At 36.4% G+C, this 15,592-nt stretch overlaps 1 protein-coding gene across 1 annotated transcript in view; it reads right to left on the bottom strand.

The window, feature by feature from the left end:
- Positions 1–4,386: 4,386 nt before the first annotated feature.
- Positions 4,387–15,592, bottom strand: part of MAP3K21 (mitogen-activated protein kinase kinase kinase 21) — a 41,875-nt gene continuing 30,669 nt past the window's right edge. Inside the window, exons 6-11 of the mRNA XM_042779119.1 lie at positions 14,921–15,043; positions 12,298–12,414; positions 11,611–11,761; positions 10,515–10,609; positions 8,354–9,139; positions 4,387–7,821 (exon numbers count right to left, since the gene is read on the bottom strand). Coding sequence (XP_042635053.1) covers positions 7,397–7,821; positions 8,354–9,139; positions 10,515–10,609; positions 11,611–11,761; positions 12,298–12,414; positions 14,921–15,043 — 1,697 coding nt within the window. The 3' untranslated portion in view covers positions 4,387–7,396. The remainder of the gene's footprint in view (positions 7,822–8,353; positions 9,140–10,514; positions 10,610–11,610; positions 11,762–12,297; positions 12,415–14,920; positions 15,044–15,592) is intronic.

The following is a 15,592-nucleotide window of genomic DNA, read 5'->3' as shown; positions in this document are numbered from 1 at the left end:
AAAAACTTCTTTATTTAGGCTTCTTTTCAATTGTAACCCAGTCTCAGTCTTTTCTGACTTCCACAAGTATTCAAAAAAATTCATCAGGTACCACAAAAATTATTAATTTTCAAAACAAGTACACTACAATCGTATGCAAAAGCTGAGATAATTTTCTCTTTTTGAAAAGTACGCATGTATGTATATTCATACCATACTTCTATCACAGAATTATCTCCAGCAATACCTGTTGGAGCACACAGAAGCCAGACCCCCTTTACTTGACTGACACACAGCTAGAAGGAGGGAGCACTGCCATTCTTCTGCCTTGCAAACCCTCAAAATGTTATAGGTTTTAAAGTAAAGGGAAAAAAAACTGTTCTAGGAGCATATTTACAGCGCTAAGAGTATCTCTCTTTGCTTTTAGTATCTACAAGCATATAATATGCAAACACTATGAGTGCCCCTGACTTTCTCTAAGGGATTCAGAATCCTGTTTAAAAAATGCAAATTGGTGATAGGCACATTTTTCTTCTAAATACACAGTACAGCTATGGAAATAGAACCTCATGGTAGCTCTGCAGGCCTGAAAGAATATACATATTTATTTGGTAGAGTTTCCCTAACTTGGTATAAGTGATCACAAGCTTGATGATTCCATACTATGACACTCTTAATTTGCTTTAGATAGTATCTGTTCTTTGCATCTTCTAGCTATAGATGATGACAGTACAGATTTTCTTCTTAATAGCCTGTTTCTATAATAGAAACAATAGAATTTAACAATATAATTTAAAGCATCACAGTAAAAAAAACACCCAAACCTGAAAAGGAACCTAAAAGATATGCTTTTGGTGGGTTAAAGTTGAGGTATAATAAATATGTAAGACAAGCCTATTCCCTTGCCCACAAATATCTGTCCAATGAGTATTTCTTGTGAGTAAACCAGGATGTTGGTATCTTAGTCCTGAAACCAGCCATCAAGCAGCTGCATCACAAACAAGAGGAAATCAGGGCCTTGGTGATGAGAATTTTAACTATCAAAAGTGAAGCCACCAATGTCAATAACTTCTGGGGTTCTACAGTGAGAGAAAGAAATATTTTGATGAAAGTATGACAGAAGAGCAGTAGAATTGCTGTTACTTCTGCCTTAAACATTTCAGGTGGCACATGCACTGAAAGAGACACACACATATCCCCAGTGACAGAGTCAAAAAGGCATACAACCACATGAATGCCACTTCTGGAACAGAAGTGGATTCCCACTCGATGAACACTGCCTCAGGAAATAGCCTGCAAGAGACTCTCCAGCATTCCCAGGACCATGTGCTCAATACAACTTAAGTGACTGGACAATATCCCTCTAGTAAGTATCTTTCCCTTACCTAGACTGCTCACACACACACCTGATGTTCGATTCACTTACTTCTTAGCACATCTACCTCTATCAGGCCTGGAAAAAAATTTTGCATGCTCCCAACCACTGACAGCATTTACCAGGCAGAAGTGGCACCTAGCACAAATGTCACTTTTGGTCTGGAAGGCAGCAGAGTAAAAAGGCTTTGTAAACTATTATTGCCTAATTCCCTCTGCCATAAAAGGGAGTTTAGAAACTTTTCAATTATGCAAGTGATTTGCAAAACAGTGAGCAGAATGAACAGTCCTATTGTTTATTTTCTCCTCTACCTAAATTTGCAGACTTCCACCTGCTTTCGTAAGGACTGACAAGCCTTCAGAGGACTAGACTGTTCATGGTGACTACTGCTACACCAAGGGTCTTACCTAGGTGTATCTGAGGTTGGCAGGAAAACAACTCTCCACAGAACATGTGCAAATTCTCTGGCATGGGAAGAATCCAGCTACAGTAGGAATAGCTGCTCTAGGCACCTTTCTTTGGAGAAGCACTAACAGTGTTCGGCTTCTCTGCCTCCCCATCAGAGATCAGAGTACTCATCAATGTCTTCAGCAGCTCTAAGAGATTGAAGTTGTCAACTCTAACTACATACCTTATGTGGTGGGAGCGAAGATTGATGTTCTCAGATGTCCAACAAATGTTTTTTAGAAGTCCATTTAGCAGTGTTGCAGAGCATGAGACTTCTTATTAATGACTGCTCAAAGAAGTAACACCAAATGTGACATCTGACTGAAGTTTGACTAGTTTGGCCACCTGGGGTGAATTGATGACTTTGCTTCTAAAGCAAATTGCAAATATTTTGAACAGATTTAAGCTGTTATATCAAGCAGTACTAAACTCCTGATGCCAAATTTCAACTACTGGAGCAATTCACTAAGGCCTAGATCCGAGAATAGTCATTATGTCTTTATTTTTGAAATTGAAACCAAAAAAAAAAGCAACTGAAGAACTGCAACTACCAAAATCCCTTGGGAAAAATATTTTAGATTGTATGAAGAAAATATGAGATGGCTTTAATTATAACTTGCTTAAATGCCACTTGTGGACTACCTCAGGGGTTGACAGAAGAGCTGATATGGTATAACGCCTACACTACCAACCAGAAGGTTGGGACAGGGTGTATTCTCAGCAAGTATACAGACAATCCAAAACAGCACGAGTGGCTGATGCACCAGATAGTTGTGCTGCCATTCAGAGAGACCTGGACAGGCTGGAAAACTGAGCTTAGAGAAATCTCATGAAGCAGAAATGCATTTGAGGAGGAACAAGCCCACACACCAATACATTCTGGGGACCAACCATTAGGGAACTGTCTTCACAAAAAAAGATCTGAGAATCCTGATAGACAACAAGCTGAACAGAAGCCAGCCGTGTGTCCACACAGCAAAGACAGCCAATGCAGTTCTCTGCATTAGTTATGGTGCCAGCAGATTGATGGAGGTCATCCTACTCAGCACTGGTGAGGCTACACCTGGAATGCTAGGCCCAGTTCTGGGCCTCCCAGAACAAGAAAGACACAGATTAGTAAAACAAATCCAGTGCAGCATGACAGACTGGCAAAGCACTTGCATCTGTGGAAAGGCTGAGAGAGCTGGGTCTGGAGAAGAGTCCAGGAGGATTTTATTATCACTGTTTATAAATACGTGATAACAGGTGATAAAGAGAGAGGTAGGCTCTTGTCAGCAGTGTCCAGCAACAAGATGAGAGGCAAAGGACACAAACAAAAACAGAAAAGAAAAAGCAACCAACCAACAACAAAAACAATCAATCAACAAGAAAAAAAACAAAACAACCCCAAAACCCCCAATTAACAGGAAATTCAATCTGACTGTTAGCAAATGTTTTTACTGTGAGGATGGTCAAACAGTGGAACAGATTGCCCAGAGAAGCTGTGGAGTCTCCATCTGTGGGGACACCTAGACCTTCAATGAACATGGTCTTGAGCAGCCTGCTCTATCAGAGGGGCCTTAGACTGCTTCATCTCGAGAGATCTTTTCCAACCTAAATGACCCTGTGATTCTTTGATTTAAAAAGTAAAACCACCCTACCTGTATAGCCCTGTATTCCATTTTGCAACTTACCAGATAAAAAAGTTAAAAGTTAGTCTGATAAAATAGTTTCTTTAACCAAAATATCTATATAAAGCATGTTGGATTTCTGTTAGCATTGGGATAACTGACTCACATTTGGTTTGTTCAGGAAGAATTTCACTGCAACCTTGCAAGGACTCTGGACCTCATTTTGAATACCTAATACTGAAATCTTAAGCACCACTAACTGCATCAAAAATGCATTAGATAACAGAGTCTCCTTAGCTCCCCATAGTGCATACACCACAGAGATCTGAATATTTACATTAAAAATGGAAGGTGGCTGGTGACACTGATTTTTTCCATTGCCTCACACTTGTAGGCAGGTATTTGTATTACCATTATAACTGTGTATAAAATAAACTGCCTCTGCAGCTTGGCTTACAATCTGGGCTCCATACTGACACTCACAGGCCACATAAATATTTGTTATGCAGCCAGTCTCACTATGAGCTGAGTGCAGGCATGTCTTTATAAGACTGGTCTTGCAACCTTATAAATTCAATATACAATTCAATACATTTTTATTTGAATGTCACTGTATCTTGCCTGTAGTCACTGAGCAAATAGATCACTTCCTCTTCCTAACCAAAAAATGGGATAATGCATCCATGACATGATCAAGGAAGAGGGAAGTTCAAAAAAGGTATTAAAATATTTTAAGGAAAACACTGGCTTCGTTTGCCTAAAAAATCCCCCCACAAACCTAACAAAAAACCTCGAAGTACCAAATCCCTCAAAGAATGAATGAACCCTCCCAACAAAAACCCCACAACAGAAGGTTGTTATTACTTACCTGTATTCTTGATGCTGAATCAGATGCTGAGTTTATTTACATCCACTACTCTACCTCTTCTAAGACATGCAGCCAACATTGGAAAAAACATCAAAAGAATACTATGGTCACATCAAAGAAAAAAACAAGTTTATGCCAAATGGTTCTGCCCCCATCAAGTGCATGACATTACAGGAATGTTCAGGTTACTGTACTGGATTCTTAATCTTAGAGTAACAATTACATTTTAATCTTCCAAGCTCATGGTTATTCACCAGAGAACTCCTCTGTACATGTTAAGAAAACATTAAAATATATTTTTCAAGAAAATTCAGGTCACTTTGCAATACAGTAGCTACAAAACATTTATTTTTTAAATAAAAACATTTAAATCACCAGGTTTTGTAAAACAGTATTATCAAGTGTTTATCTTAATCTTCGCAGTGTAAGCACCTTCAGTTTTATGCTAAAACAATCAACATAAATTATTATTTGGTCAGGCTATCAACCTAAGTTGAAATAAATACACTTTTAACCAAGACAGGTCACTTAATGCATACCAGATTTTCATATCTTTACAGAAAATTTATCTGATGATATGTGATATGTGAATTACAGACTGAAACCTTTATTGAAAGAATTGTTTTTTCTTTTTAATTACAGTGAAGACTGGCCTATAACTTTAAACTATAAAAACAATTATAAAGCACTACAGACTATAGCTTAAAAAAACTGCATCACAGAGAAATATTTGAGATGGCTTACCTAAACTGCCTCAGAATAAGAGATGGAATACAAACTCCTAAATTACTTAGAGTTCACTGGGCTGGCCATATCATATGTCCCAATCTTAAGGGAAATTATCCATTGAACAGGAATATAAATCTTTGTTTAACTGTAAGAGAGAAAAGCCACTAATAAGTGACAACAATATAGATCAAAGAGCTTTTTATGCTGATACTATAGATTACAAAATATAGGGTGCAAAATTCAACACTTGAAATTATATAAACCTTAAAAATACAGAACTTAACAAAAGTTTACAAGTCAAAATACTACAGCACCTGAGATTTTCCTGTAGAAAGCCAAATACAGATACTTTCTTCAGAAACATGTAATACAATCAGCTCCTTTTCTCTCAGTATTACACAGGAATAATTGATCAAGAAAAAATTGAAAGATACATAGTGCTCAAAAATTCTAATTAAGCCTTGAAGGTAAATGTGTTATTAATCTATACTTAAAATTTGACTCACGACTTTATTTTACAAAAACATTTTGTATTAAAACTGAAATAAACAATCTATTAAAGTGTTCTGATTAAAGTTGAAACGACATGGAACAGTATGTGACTTGAATCATGTTGACAGTAATCTAAGAATACAGTGACAGAAACAGGTTTGAAGAAAATGTAACAATTTGCTATGCAAGCATTTAGATTTACAGACAACTAGTGGTTTTGTCTTTACTTTTGGTAAACTAATACTTTAAGGAAATTCTTTTCTATTTGCACTTTGAGAATTGGGAAGTTGTATTTTCTGTGTTCTGCTCCTTGTGATTAAGAATTCATGATTTTGTTTGTATAATTGTATGTCATTTTCAAGGCGGACACTGTACGGCACACAGTCTTACAACAGAAACTTTCTTTTTTAATCCCTTGGTTTTGAAGCTTTAAGCAACTGTGTATTCTACTTGAACTCCCAGACCCCAGAGTAATGGAGAAGAAAAGACTTAAACACAGGTCTTAACAAAATAGTACTCTGATGGGAACACAGTAGTTTTAGTCTAATATGATCTAATTTTATTTAAGAAAACTATTAAAATGTTGAATGATCTGCAAAATTAAGACTTCATCAATACTGGAAAATGAGGGATGTTCCTTTAATTCTAAAAATGCTTTCATCAGGGAAAGTATACTGTACATTTGGTTTTATTTAATCATTCACTTAGTGATACTGTAAAAAATTAAACTACCAGTGTTATCAAAGATAAATGTTCCACCCCCCACAATTAACTATTTGGAATTTTCTGGAAACTTTCCATCACTGAAACCAGTCAAGCACATCTGTTTCTGTCCTTTGATTCCTAAACATGAGCAAGCAGGCACTCAGTAGTACCTTAGGAAGAAAAGGTACAGAGATTATACTGAAAGATTTCATATTAAATTATAGAAGTTTTAAAATTAAGTGCAATAAAATGCACCATTGGCTCACTTAAAATCAATTATCGTTAAAACTCACCAACTTTCTTCAATACAAGGTGCAGCAGAGTTTAAAAAACAAGAAAGGGGACAAACCCCTTCACCACAAACAAAAAATTCAAACCCAAGAATATTGCTTTCAGTGCAAACACTGTAGTCTTCAAAAGGTTAAGAGTACAAATATTTACGTTCCAGTGTATCCTTACCCACAAGGAATGCTGTTTCACATTACAAAGTATGTCAAATACCTTTATTCCAATCGCAATACTGAAGTTTACCCTCTCAAATCGATACGGTGGCTGAAACTGAAATGTTTATACAAGCAGTGTAACTTTCTGGAGAAACTAAGAAAGTTCACACAATAGCCAAGGGCAAAAACTGCAAATTCAGCTGCTGGTTCTTAACCAATTTCAGTATCAATTGCCAGCAAGTAACCACCTCCTTAATCAGGAGTGAACAGAGCCTCCTGTACCTGCACCTTAAACTCCTTGTCCCTCTCCCTGAACCTACAAGCCACAGAGGCAAGCTGCAGACCACCACTTCTTAGGTGAAACTCCTCTTGACAAAATACAACCTTGCTCTATATCTCATTTGCTTTTTAATGTGCAAAAGTTAAATTTCTAGCAAAACCTCTCAAACCTAAAGAAAATTCTGTGACACGGCAGACCGAGGCGGGCATTTTATTTTAATCATTCAAAATATACTTAGAAGTTCACCTAGAACATGATTTTGCAGCATTGTGCTTTTAGAGTTACTATCTGGGATTCCAAGGAACATTTGAAAGAAGGCACCTACTACACTTAATTAGCTGCCAATTTTAATAATTTTGGTACTATTTGTCACAGTACATCAGAAAACAGCAGCACAAAGTATTAGACGGACAGGAATTTTATATTTGTTCCCATTTATGAAGAAAACATTTTTAAAATTAAAGGCACTCATGACAGAAACTCTCTCTCCAGTTCATATATAGATGGCCGACAAGTTTTGCTCTTCATTCTGCATAAAGGCACAGTACAGTCTCTGTTTTGACCTTCCACATCAATATCAAGTAACGAGGGCATGTGGCAGTTAGTTCTTTGCTCAGTATCTGGCAAGAAGTTAACTCCTGGATCTACATTGCCCTCTAAACATTCAGAGTCTTTAGAGTTTGGTTTAATCATACGTGGAATAATCTGCCATGCATCGATTTTACTTCTTAGAGAAGAAGGTCGAGGCCTTGAGATAGTATGGACAGTGCTTTGCTTTTCCTTCGAAACACCGCTGTGATTGCTTCTTTGTTGAAAAGATGGGGAGGGCAGAGTTCCAGGAACTGGCAGGACTGGGAGTCTGGAGACATCATTGGTTGAAGCAACTCCATTAGCTAGAGGAAAGCAAGCCCGAACAAAAAAAATGCAGATTTAAACAATGCGACTTCTTGAATTCCTTGCTGTTTGTCAAACTGGGTTGCCATAAACACTAGTGACTTTTCTTTCACCAGAAAAATGAAAAGGTTTGTACATTGTGGGGAATCTCCTAGACAAGACCAGTGGTGATCAAGTAATGTGTTCGCATCTAGACTTATTGCAACTGGCAATCACAATTTACTTTTTATTGCTACAAGAGATTTAGAGAAAAAGCACTAACCCCCCCAATACCTGGATGAATATTGATACTGGAACGAAGTCCCATGAAATTCTCTGGTTACTATGAGGAATTACATACACATAGAGTATCACGAGGAATGTAACATTTAAGCGACCCCAGAATATCAGTATTGAAATTTAGAACTTCTTTTCAAAAACTCATTGATCATGAGTTTATCTATTTAAATGTAAACCAGATTTAAAGACATTATTTTGCACTTTAATTTTTATCAGTAGCTTAAAGACTCATGGAAGTTCTTAATTACCTACCTGTGGTCTGAAAATGGTTCCCATCTGATAAGGTTCGTCTGTGACCCAGCATACTTAACTTTGTGGAGGAATCTTTTGGCACATTTTGAGACTCTTGTTTCTGACCAAGACTAAAAGTCTGATTTTTCAATTGTGTTGAAACTGTGTTAGGAGCCAGCTGTATCCTTTGCTCTCTCTTACTTTCAGAAGTTTGAGATGAAAAGTTGTCAGTGGAACTACACTGACCACAGTCACCAAGCACAGTGCTTACAAAAGCATCTTCACCATCAGGTTGAAGTAGGCATTTTGTGGAAATGGAGGGCATAGAGAGAAGATTCACAGTGTCTGCAGCTGCATTTAGGGGTGGAATATTTGTTTCCTCTTTCTTGGACTGCAGTCGTGTAGGGCTAGCGCTCCTGCGGAATTTTGAAGCACGCTGAAATATTCCATCACGCTTCTTCCTCTCATCTTTAGGCAAGAGTTCATCTGGACCTTGCGATTTGTTCAGCTCTCTGATATCTAAGCCCAGGGCAACAGATGCAAGGAGGACAGCACATCCATACAGCACTGAATCAGTCTTCTTTTTGTGCAGTGTCCTGCTCAGACTGTTAGTAGGTGTCATTTGAGGAGTGCTGTTTGTAGAACTAGCAGAGGTTCCTTCTTCAAAACTCTCGTGTTCTACTGTGTTTTCTCCCTGATCATCTTTCCAAAGAGGTAGATTAATATAGGCCTGATTGGGCAACTTAATTGGCTTTGGTCTTTTACTGTCCAAACCTTCAGGGATAAGTTTCTTATCAGTACAGGCACCTGTAAAACATCACAGTATTCTTTAAAATTGCAATTCAACTGTTTAGTTATTGCATGTCTGTATATGTACATCATTATTTCCTTCAAAATGCACAAGTATTAACCTTGAAGGATACTATACAATCCAATTAGATGCTGTCAGCTCAAACTCACATTTTGAGTTTCAGAAACCACTTGGTGTTTGTAACACTTTGATAATGCTTTTTAAATAACACAGAAATGGATTCAGAGAAGTTATTTACTATACACAAGTTGGCAGATAAGATCTGGAATACATTCTTTACAATACTTTCAATTCAGCTGAGCTCCAAAATACAGTCAGTTATTAGAAATTTTTTTTAATTAATTCATTAGGTCTTGGTGGTCTGGAGTAAAAAGTAAATTTGACATCTTACACCCAATGACAAATAAAAAGGAGGTATAATTTGACTTGCATGTGTTATTCTACTATGAGCTATTGAATGTTGGGAACAAACACAAGTATTTGAAATTCAAGTATGTTAACTTTGTGTGCAGGGTTATTGTAGTAAGCTAATAAATCTATAAAACGACTCTTTGTGAAGCCTTGATTTATATCCCTACCACTATACATGAAGATTAAAATGCCTTTTTCCAGCAGTGTCCAAGCAGCTTACTACTACTTCTTCTAGATCTAGCTGCTGGTATGGACATCAGGTTGTACCACAGGCTTTTTTCCTGACACTGGTAACTTAATTTTCTCAGGCAAGAGAATCCACAGTATAGAAAAAAGGGTACACAAACTTTAAAATTATCATGAATATTTTATTGTCATATTACAGTAATGGTCATAAAAAGAAACATGCAGCTATTATGTTCCTGATCCTAAAGGGAAAAACATGTTTTTTCATTATGATTTTACCTGTAAACAGTAATATATTGTCTAAAACACCTAAAAGATTTGAAATCTACATTTCTGTCTTGAAAATCTAGTCAATAGGTCTGATTCAAAAAAACAGGGAACTAATATCTGTAAACACATCAGGGCTTACAGGTCATTAAATTGCATTTCTGCAGGTCTCACAACAATATAATCAATGATCATTTAGATGTCAAGACAATTACTGACTTAGGTTCTTTTTAAAAGAAACAAAAAAGTGGTGGCTGCAGACCTCATGTACAGAGTAGCCTGCAACTCAAAAACATGGAAAAATCTCTTTCTGGGTCTGTTTACAGACTCTGTATTTCTTAATTGCTAATGATGTAAATACAGGGTTTTTTTTGTAGAGGAAAATGGTTGGCAGCATGATTTTTCTGCATAATCCTTTAAAGAATTCAAGCAATACAATTTATAACATTGGAGGTAATCTTAACACTACTATATAGCTACTTTCACTTTTTCAAAAATAGCTCTTACCTTGGTCCACAAATAGCGAAGCTAAGGGGACACCCTTCTGATTTTTCATTAAAACAGTTGACCAAGGGTTGCTGCCATCTGAAAGGGGTCTTACTCTGCAATAACAATATTGAGGTTACAGATATCATGCTCACATAAACTTTGTGAGAAAATTACTTCCTTTTCAAGCAATAAACCTGCAGTACATAACTTGAAAACCTTTCCAAAGGTAAAAAGAGGGAGTAGCATTGAATCATATGATTATAAATGTAAACACGCCCTACTGTCAGGTATTCTTTTTATGATAAAAATTTCATGCCTAAAAAGAAAGCCAATGAAAAGTGGGCCTACACTACCCATTGAACAACACAGGTTTGTGAAAACCTGGACAATAGTTTAATTGTCTCAAAGAAATTATGTGAATACTGGAAGAGTATTAAACATGGTGACTTTTAAACAAACAAAAATAATATAAAGCCAGTTCTAACTGATTGTCTGGAACCAACTCCTAACACATTTAACTGACTGGATATCCCTACCAAGAAAAATAAAGAAAGGCATTATAAATAATTGCATATACTAAAGAAATAAAGAAAGGAATTCTTACTGTCTCTAGTTTTGAGCCATTGGAAAACATAATCTGTAAATAAAGCTGTCCAGCTGATTTTCATCACCCTTTCACCCTCTGTTTGTCAGCATAAAGAATGCTGCTGGTGTGAACTGTGCCTCAAATATGCCAAATCAGTCACTCTTACTTAATTATACTGAAAGTACCCAGTGGGGGCCATGCTTGCAATTCCTCAAAATAATGTGAGGAAGGATAAGAAAGACGGGCCATGAATGTCTGGTATGCACTGGTAGCTCAGCATCCCAGTGTGTTCCAAATCTCAAAAAACAGAGATAAAGGGTTATAGATAAGAATCAATAAAACTTTAACATAAGTAGGTGTTTTATCCTCAAGACTAAGTGGAGGAGCTACTTACCAGTAATGCAATTTTAAATTAATTAAAAGGTAGGAGTTCTTGCTGTAACTAGAGACAGCAAAATTTTTTTCACTCATTACCTTTATCACTACCAAGAATGATTTAGTATTATCAAAAAACCAAAACAGACATACTTGTCCTTACAATCTGCACGATCCTTTGTTTGAACTGAACTTGGTCCCCATGTACAACCTTTCTTTTTAAAACTTCTCTTCACATCTTCAAACTCTTCTTGGTGATATGTTGTGCTCCTTCCCCAAGTTCTGTTGCTCTCATCAGAAGTTACTGGAGATTGGATTTAAAACACAAAACCCACACATAAATACTATTTCTAAACCCAAACCAGAACAGAATATCTTCTGCACTGCAAAACCATTCTGACACAGTAACACACAGAGTAGGAAAAACATATTGAGATTTTTCTTCTTTTACAAAAAGCACCACACAAACTTCATTGATCCAAAAAGAGGAGCAAGAAAGGAAAGTAATTCATGAGCTGACAAGAGACCCAGCTTAAAGATAAAGCAGCAAAGCAATCACATTTTCCATGCTTCCTTTAACTGAGAACCTTATATTCAGGTAATTCAGACCAGTGAATTAGACTGAGCACTTAAATTCAGTGAATAAAATATATTCTGGGGACAACTGGTATGAAAAGAAACAATATATTCCAGTTGTAACCATGGTTAACATTTTCTTTCTCACTACACCAAAACAAATTTACTTTAAAGTGTCTAGCTTCCATTAAATGCTTAGTCTGTCACTGTCTCAGCTGATAAATTAAACAGAACCAGCACCTTGGAAACATAATGAAATCTTGCCTTTTTTCATAACCCCACAGGGAAGTTCATATTCACTTGTGATATCTACATCTTGTTGGTACACATACACACTGTTTCTTCGGCCATTAGCTGTGTGTGTATCTGTTTTTGGAATCACTGAGGAAAAATTAAGAGAATGTAGTAGAGATCTTAGTCAAATTGATTTCAGAAACAGAACTGTTTCCCTCATATTTTTATCTCTGGGTCACAAATCCTGGATCTATAAAGGTAGTAAGCATCTTCTAACAATGGGTTTTCATGGTAGGGTTTAAAGGATCCTCTTTCTAGGACCTAACCAGGGAGGATAGATTTTCACATGCCACCAATTAACTGAAGCATTACCTCAGTATGATGATGGCATGCTAACAGACATGATGGAGAAAAACAACGTAGCCAGTTATGACAGTGTGATAAATGAAGGGGCATTTACATGTCCATGGTTTTGCTGTTCCTTCACTGTACAGATTCTCTTCCTTCCTCACCATACACCTCACCAGCAAAGCTCACCCTGTAGCATGGTACTACACTTGCCTACCTTACAATCTCATTTTCCTATGGAATTCTTATAGAATATGTACCTTAGTGGTTTTCCTTCTCCCTCCAAAACTCCTTTCAAAATCAGCAGCATTTGTCTTAATAAGAAATCAACTAGATTTTTCTTTTAACTTAGCATTTAGATTTGAAAGCTAGACTTGCTCAAGACAAAGTGAAGCAGTCGAGTAACAAGTTGTTATATGCGCCTGTTCAAATCACCTCTATTTGAGCAAGTCGTCTTGAAACAAAGACACTTTGAAGTTAAATCAAGATAAAACATTATTGTGGGAAAGGGAATTTATTTTGCACAGGTGCAGATGGGTGTGGAAGCTAAATTGTTTCAGCTAGATACTCCTGAGATATCTGATAAGCTTTTAGGTAAAAACCTAAGGATCCAAACTCAGAAGCAGACATGTACTTCTTTTAAACGAGAGCCTTTGTGTTGTCCTTCGTGTTCAAGCCCTATGAATACAAACGCCTGCTCAAATTAAAAAAGAAGAAATCCTCAGTGGCACTTAGCACACATGCAAGGAGTGGCACTGCAATAGCTTACACAAGGCTAGGCAATTAAAAAAACAAACACAGAAAACTCAGGTTTTCAGAACCATGCCAATACCTGACATTTGCTTCACTTCCAAGCATTTCCTCGCAGAGCAAGAAAAACCAAAGATAAAATGAGATTGTTTAGATTTAATTATGACATTTTACAAAGAAAAGCCTTTCTTTTCCTTTCTGCAAAAAGCAAAGCAAACTAACCAACCAACCAGAAAAACCCACCACATTTTGAGGATAGGAAACTATTGACAATACAGATATTCTGTCAGCTAACATCTGAAAAAGACTCCAATTGATTTTCCCTCCATCTCAAATTTTCATTATGAAAAACAAGACACGGTTTGTCCACCTCTTTCACTTATCCACAATGTATCCACTGCAGTTCAAATAAATACTGAAGTGCCAGAGAAGACATGACTGGTTCCCCCTAAACATTAACAATGAAAAGTATTTCATAATTCAGAGGTGTTACAAAGGAGATGAGATATCTGATTTCTATCCAAACTTTAAACAAAGTGTCAGGCTGGTCAAAAATCAACCAATCAATCAATCTTTACAGACTAACTACAGAAAAGTATGGAAAAAATCCTCATGCATTCTGATTTCTCCTTCTCCTCACTTATAGCTGACAAAGTCACATTCTGAAGTAATCTTCCTCACAGGTGACTGTGCTTGCAAGAGAAGATAGCCAACATCCCTAAGCAATCAGCTGGAACAGGTTCCACTGATTTCATAAAGAGAGAGAAGCTTAAGGCATTCCTCCCTGAATATGGATAATTAGACAATCTACTTTGCACAATAGATCAGACAGTACAAATGCAAACAGTGAATCCTGTAGAAACTGTTTTATCTGTGTATATGTCATTCCCAAATATAAATGCATGTTTCCCTGTAATAACAAGATCGTATTCCTGGTACCTCCACTACATGGGATTGAACATACCTTCCTTTCCGTTATTAGTATACATAATAATGTAGACCTACAAATGTACCCACAGGTTTTTGGTTTTTTTTTTTGGTCTCATTTTCCTATTTTCAAAAAACCTAAAGATTCCTTCTGGATTTATACCTGCTTAAAGCTTGATTCTCTTTTGATGCAAGAAAGTTGGGTTATTGTCTCATTCTTTGGTCTTTCCATCTTAGAAGACTCCCTTACTCTCTGAAGCTTTCTTTTCATTTATCAACTCCAATACCCAATAAAAACTTGTTTTCCATCTTACTTGATTTCCAAATGTGATGCTTTGCCTTTTGTCATAAATTTTGATTCATCATTGATTTATCCCAGCCAGTTTAAGCATTGGTTCCCAAAGTAATTAAGTAAAGATACAATTTAAAGCATTCACCATCATCTTGAGTTACTGAAATCATTTAGTGTTTTAGCAAGATTATCCCTCATTTCAAACAAGTTCCAACTGTTAGAACCAGTCAAGGCATGTGGAAATCATACAGAAATCTGCCTGGAATCTAACACTACTACCAACATTTCAGTATGTATATGGAGCACACCCTATTGATCAAATGAGTGGAGACTTACATTGTATAGCTCGAAGACGAGGAATTATTGTGGGGCTACTTGATGGACTAGAGCTGTTACTGTTTAAACTCCTCCTCTTATCCAGATTGGGGGATGCCTGCACTGTTATTTTGTGCTGGAAATCTGTAAGAGAGCAAAAGAAAACCAGTTTTAATGATCTGAATAAAAAACTTCTCAGAAGAACATGCTGCTATACTTCTTAAAACAAAGTTATATAATGAATTAGACTTCATTATATGTAATTTATTTATGCAGGTAAGAGATACACAAATTAAAAACATTGAAAAACTCTAAATGTAAAAATTTAGATTTTGAGTCAAACAGGCAGGACTTCACACCTTCATGCGCTAGTCTTGCAAGAACATGAAAAACAGCAAGTAAGTCTAAGTGGACCTGATCTGAGACACATCCACACCACAAGCTGTTATTCAAATCTTTTTGGTTATCACATGAGTGGCAAAAAATATCCCTCAGTATTTAATCTCAAATGAATCAATACTTACGGCAATGAAATTTGCCTTATTTTTTAAACTTGTAATTAATATTAAACATGAAAAGTCACATTTATTCATGTCAGAAAATCATGACAGTAAACTACAGAATTACAAATATTTATAGCAAAGCAGTAAAAAAATGAACAACAAATATTGAGGAGGAAATAATTTATGAAAT

The sequence above is a fragment of the Catharus ustulatus genome, chromosome 3 (genome assembly GCF_009819885.2).
Source record: "Catharus ustulatus isolate bCatUst1 chromosome 3, bCatUst1.pri.v2, whole genome shotgun sequence".
Taxonomy (NCBI): Eukaryota; Metazoa; Chordata; class Aves; order Passeriformes; family Turdidae; genus Catharus; species Catharus ustulatus.
Note: the sequence above shows the minus strand (reverse complement) of the source record. Positions and strands in the feature narration are given on the sequence as shown.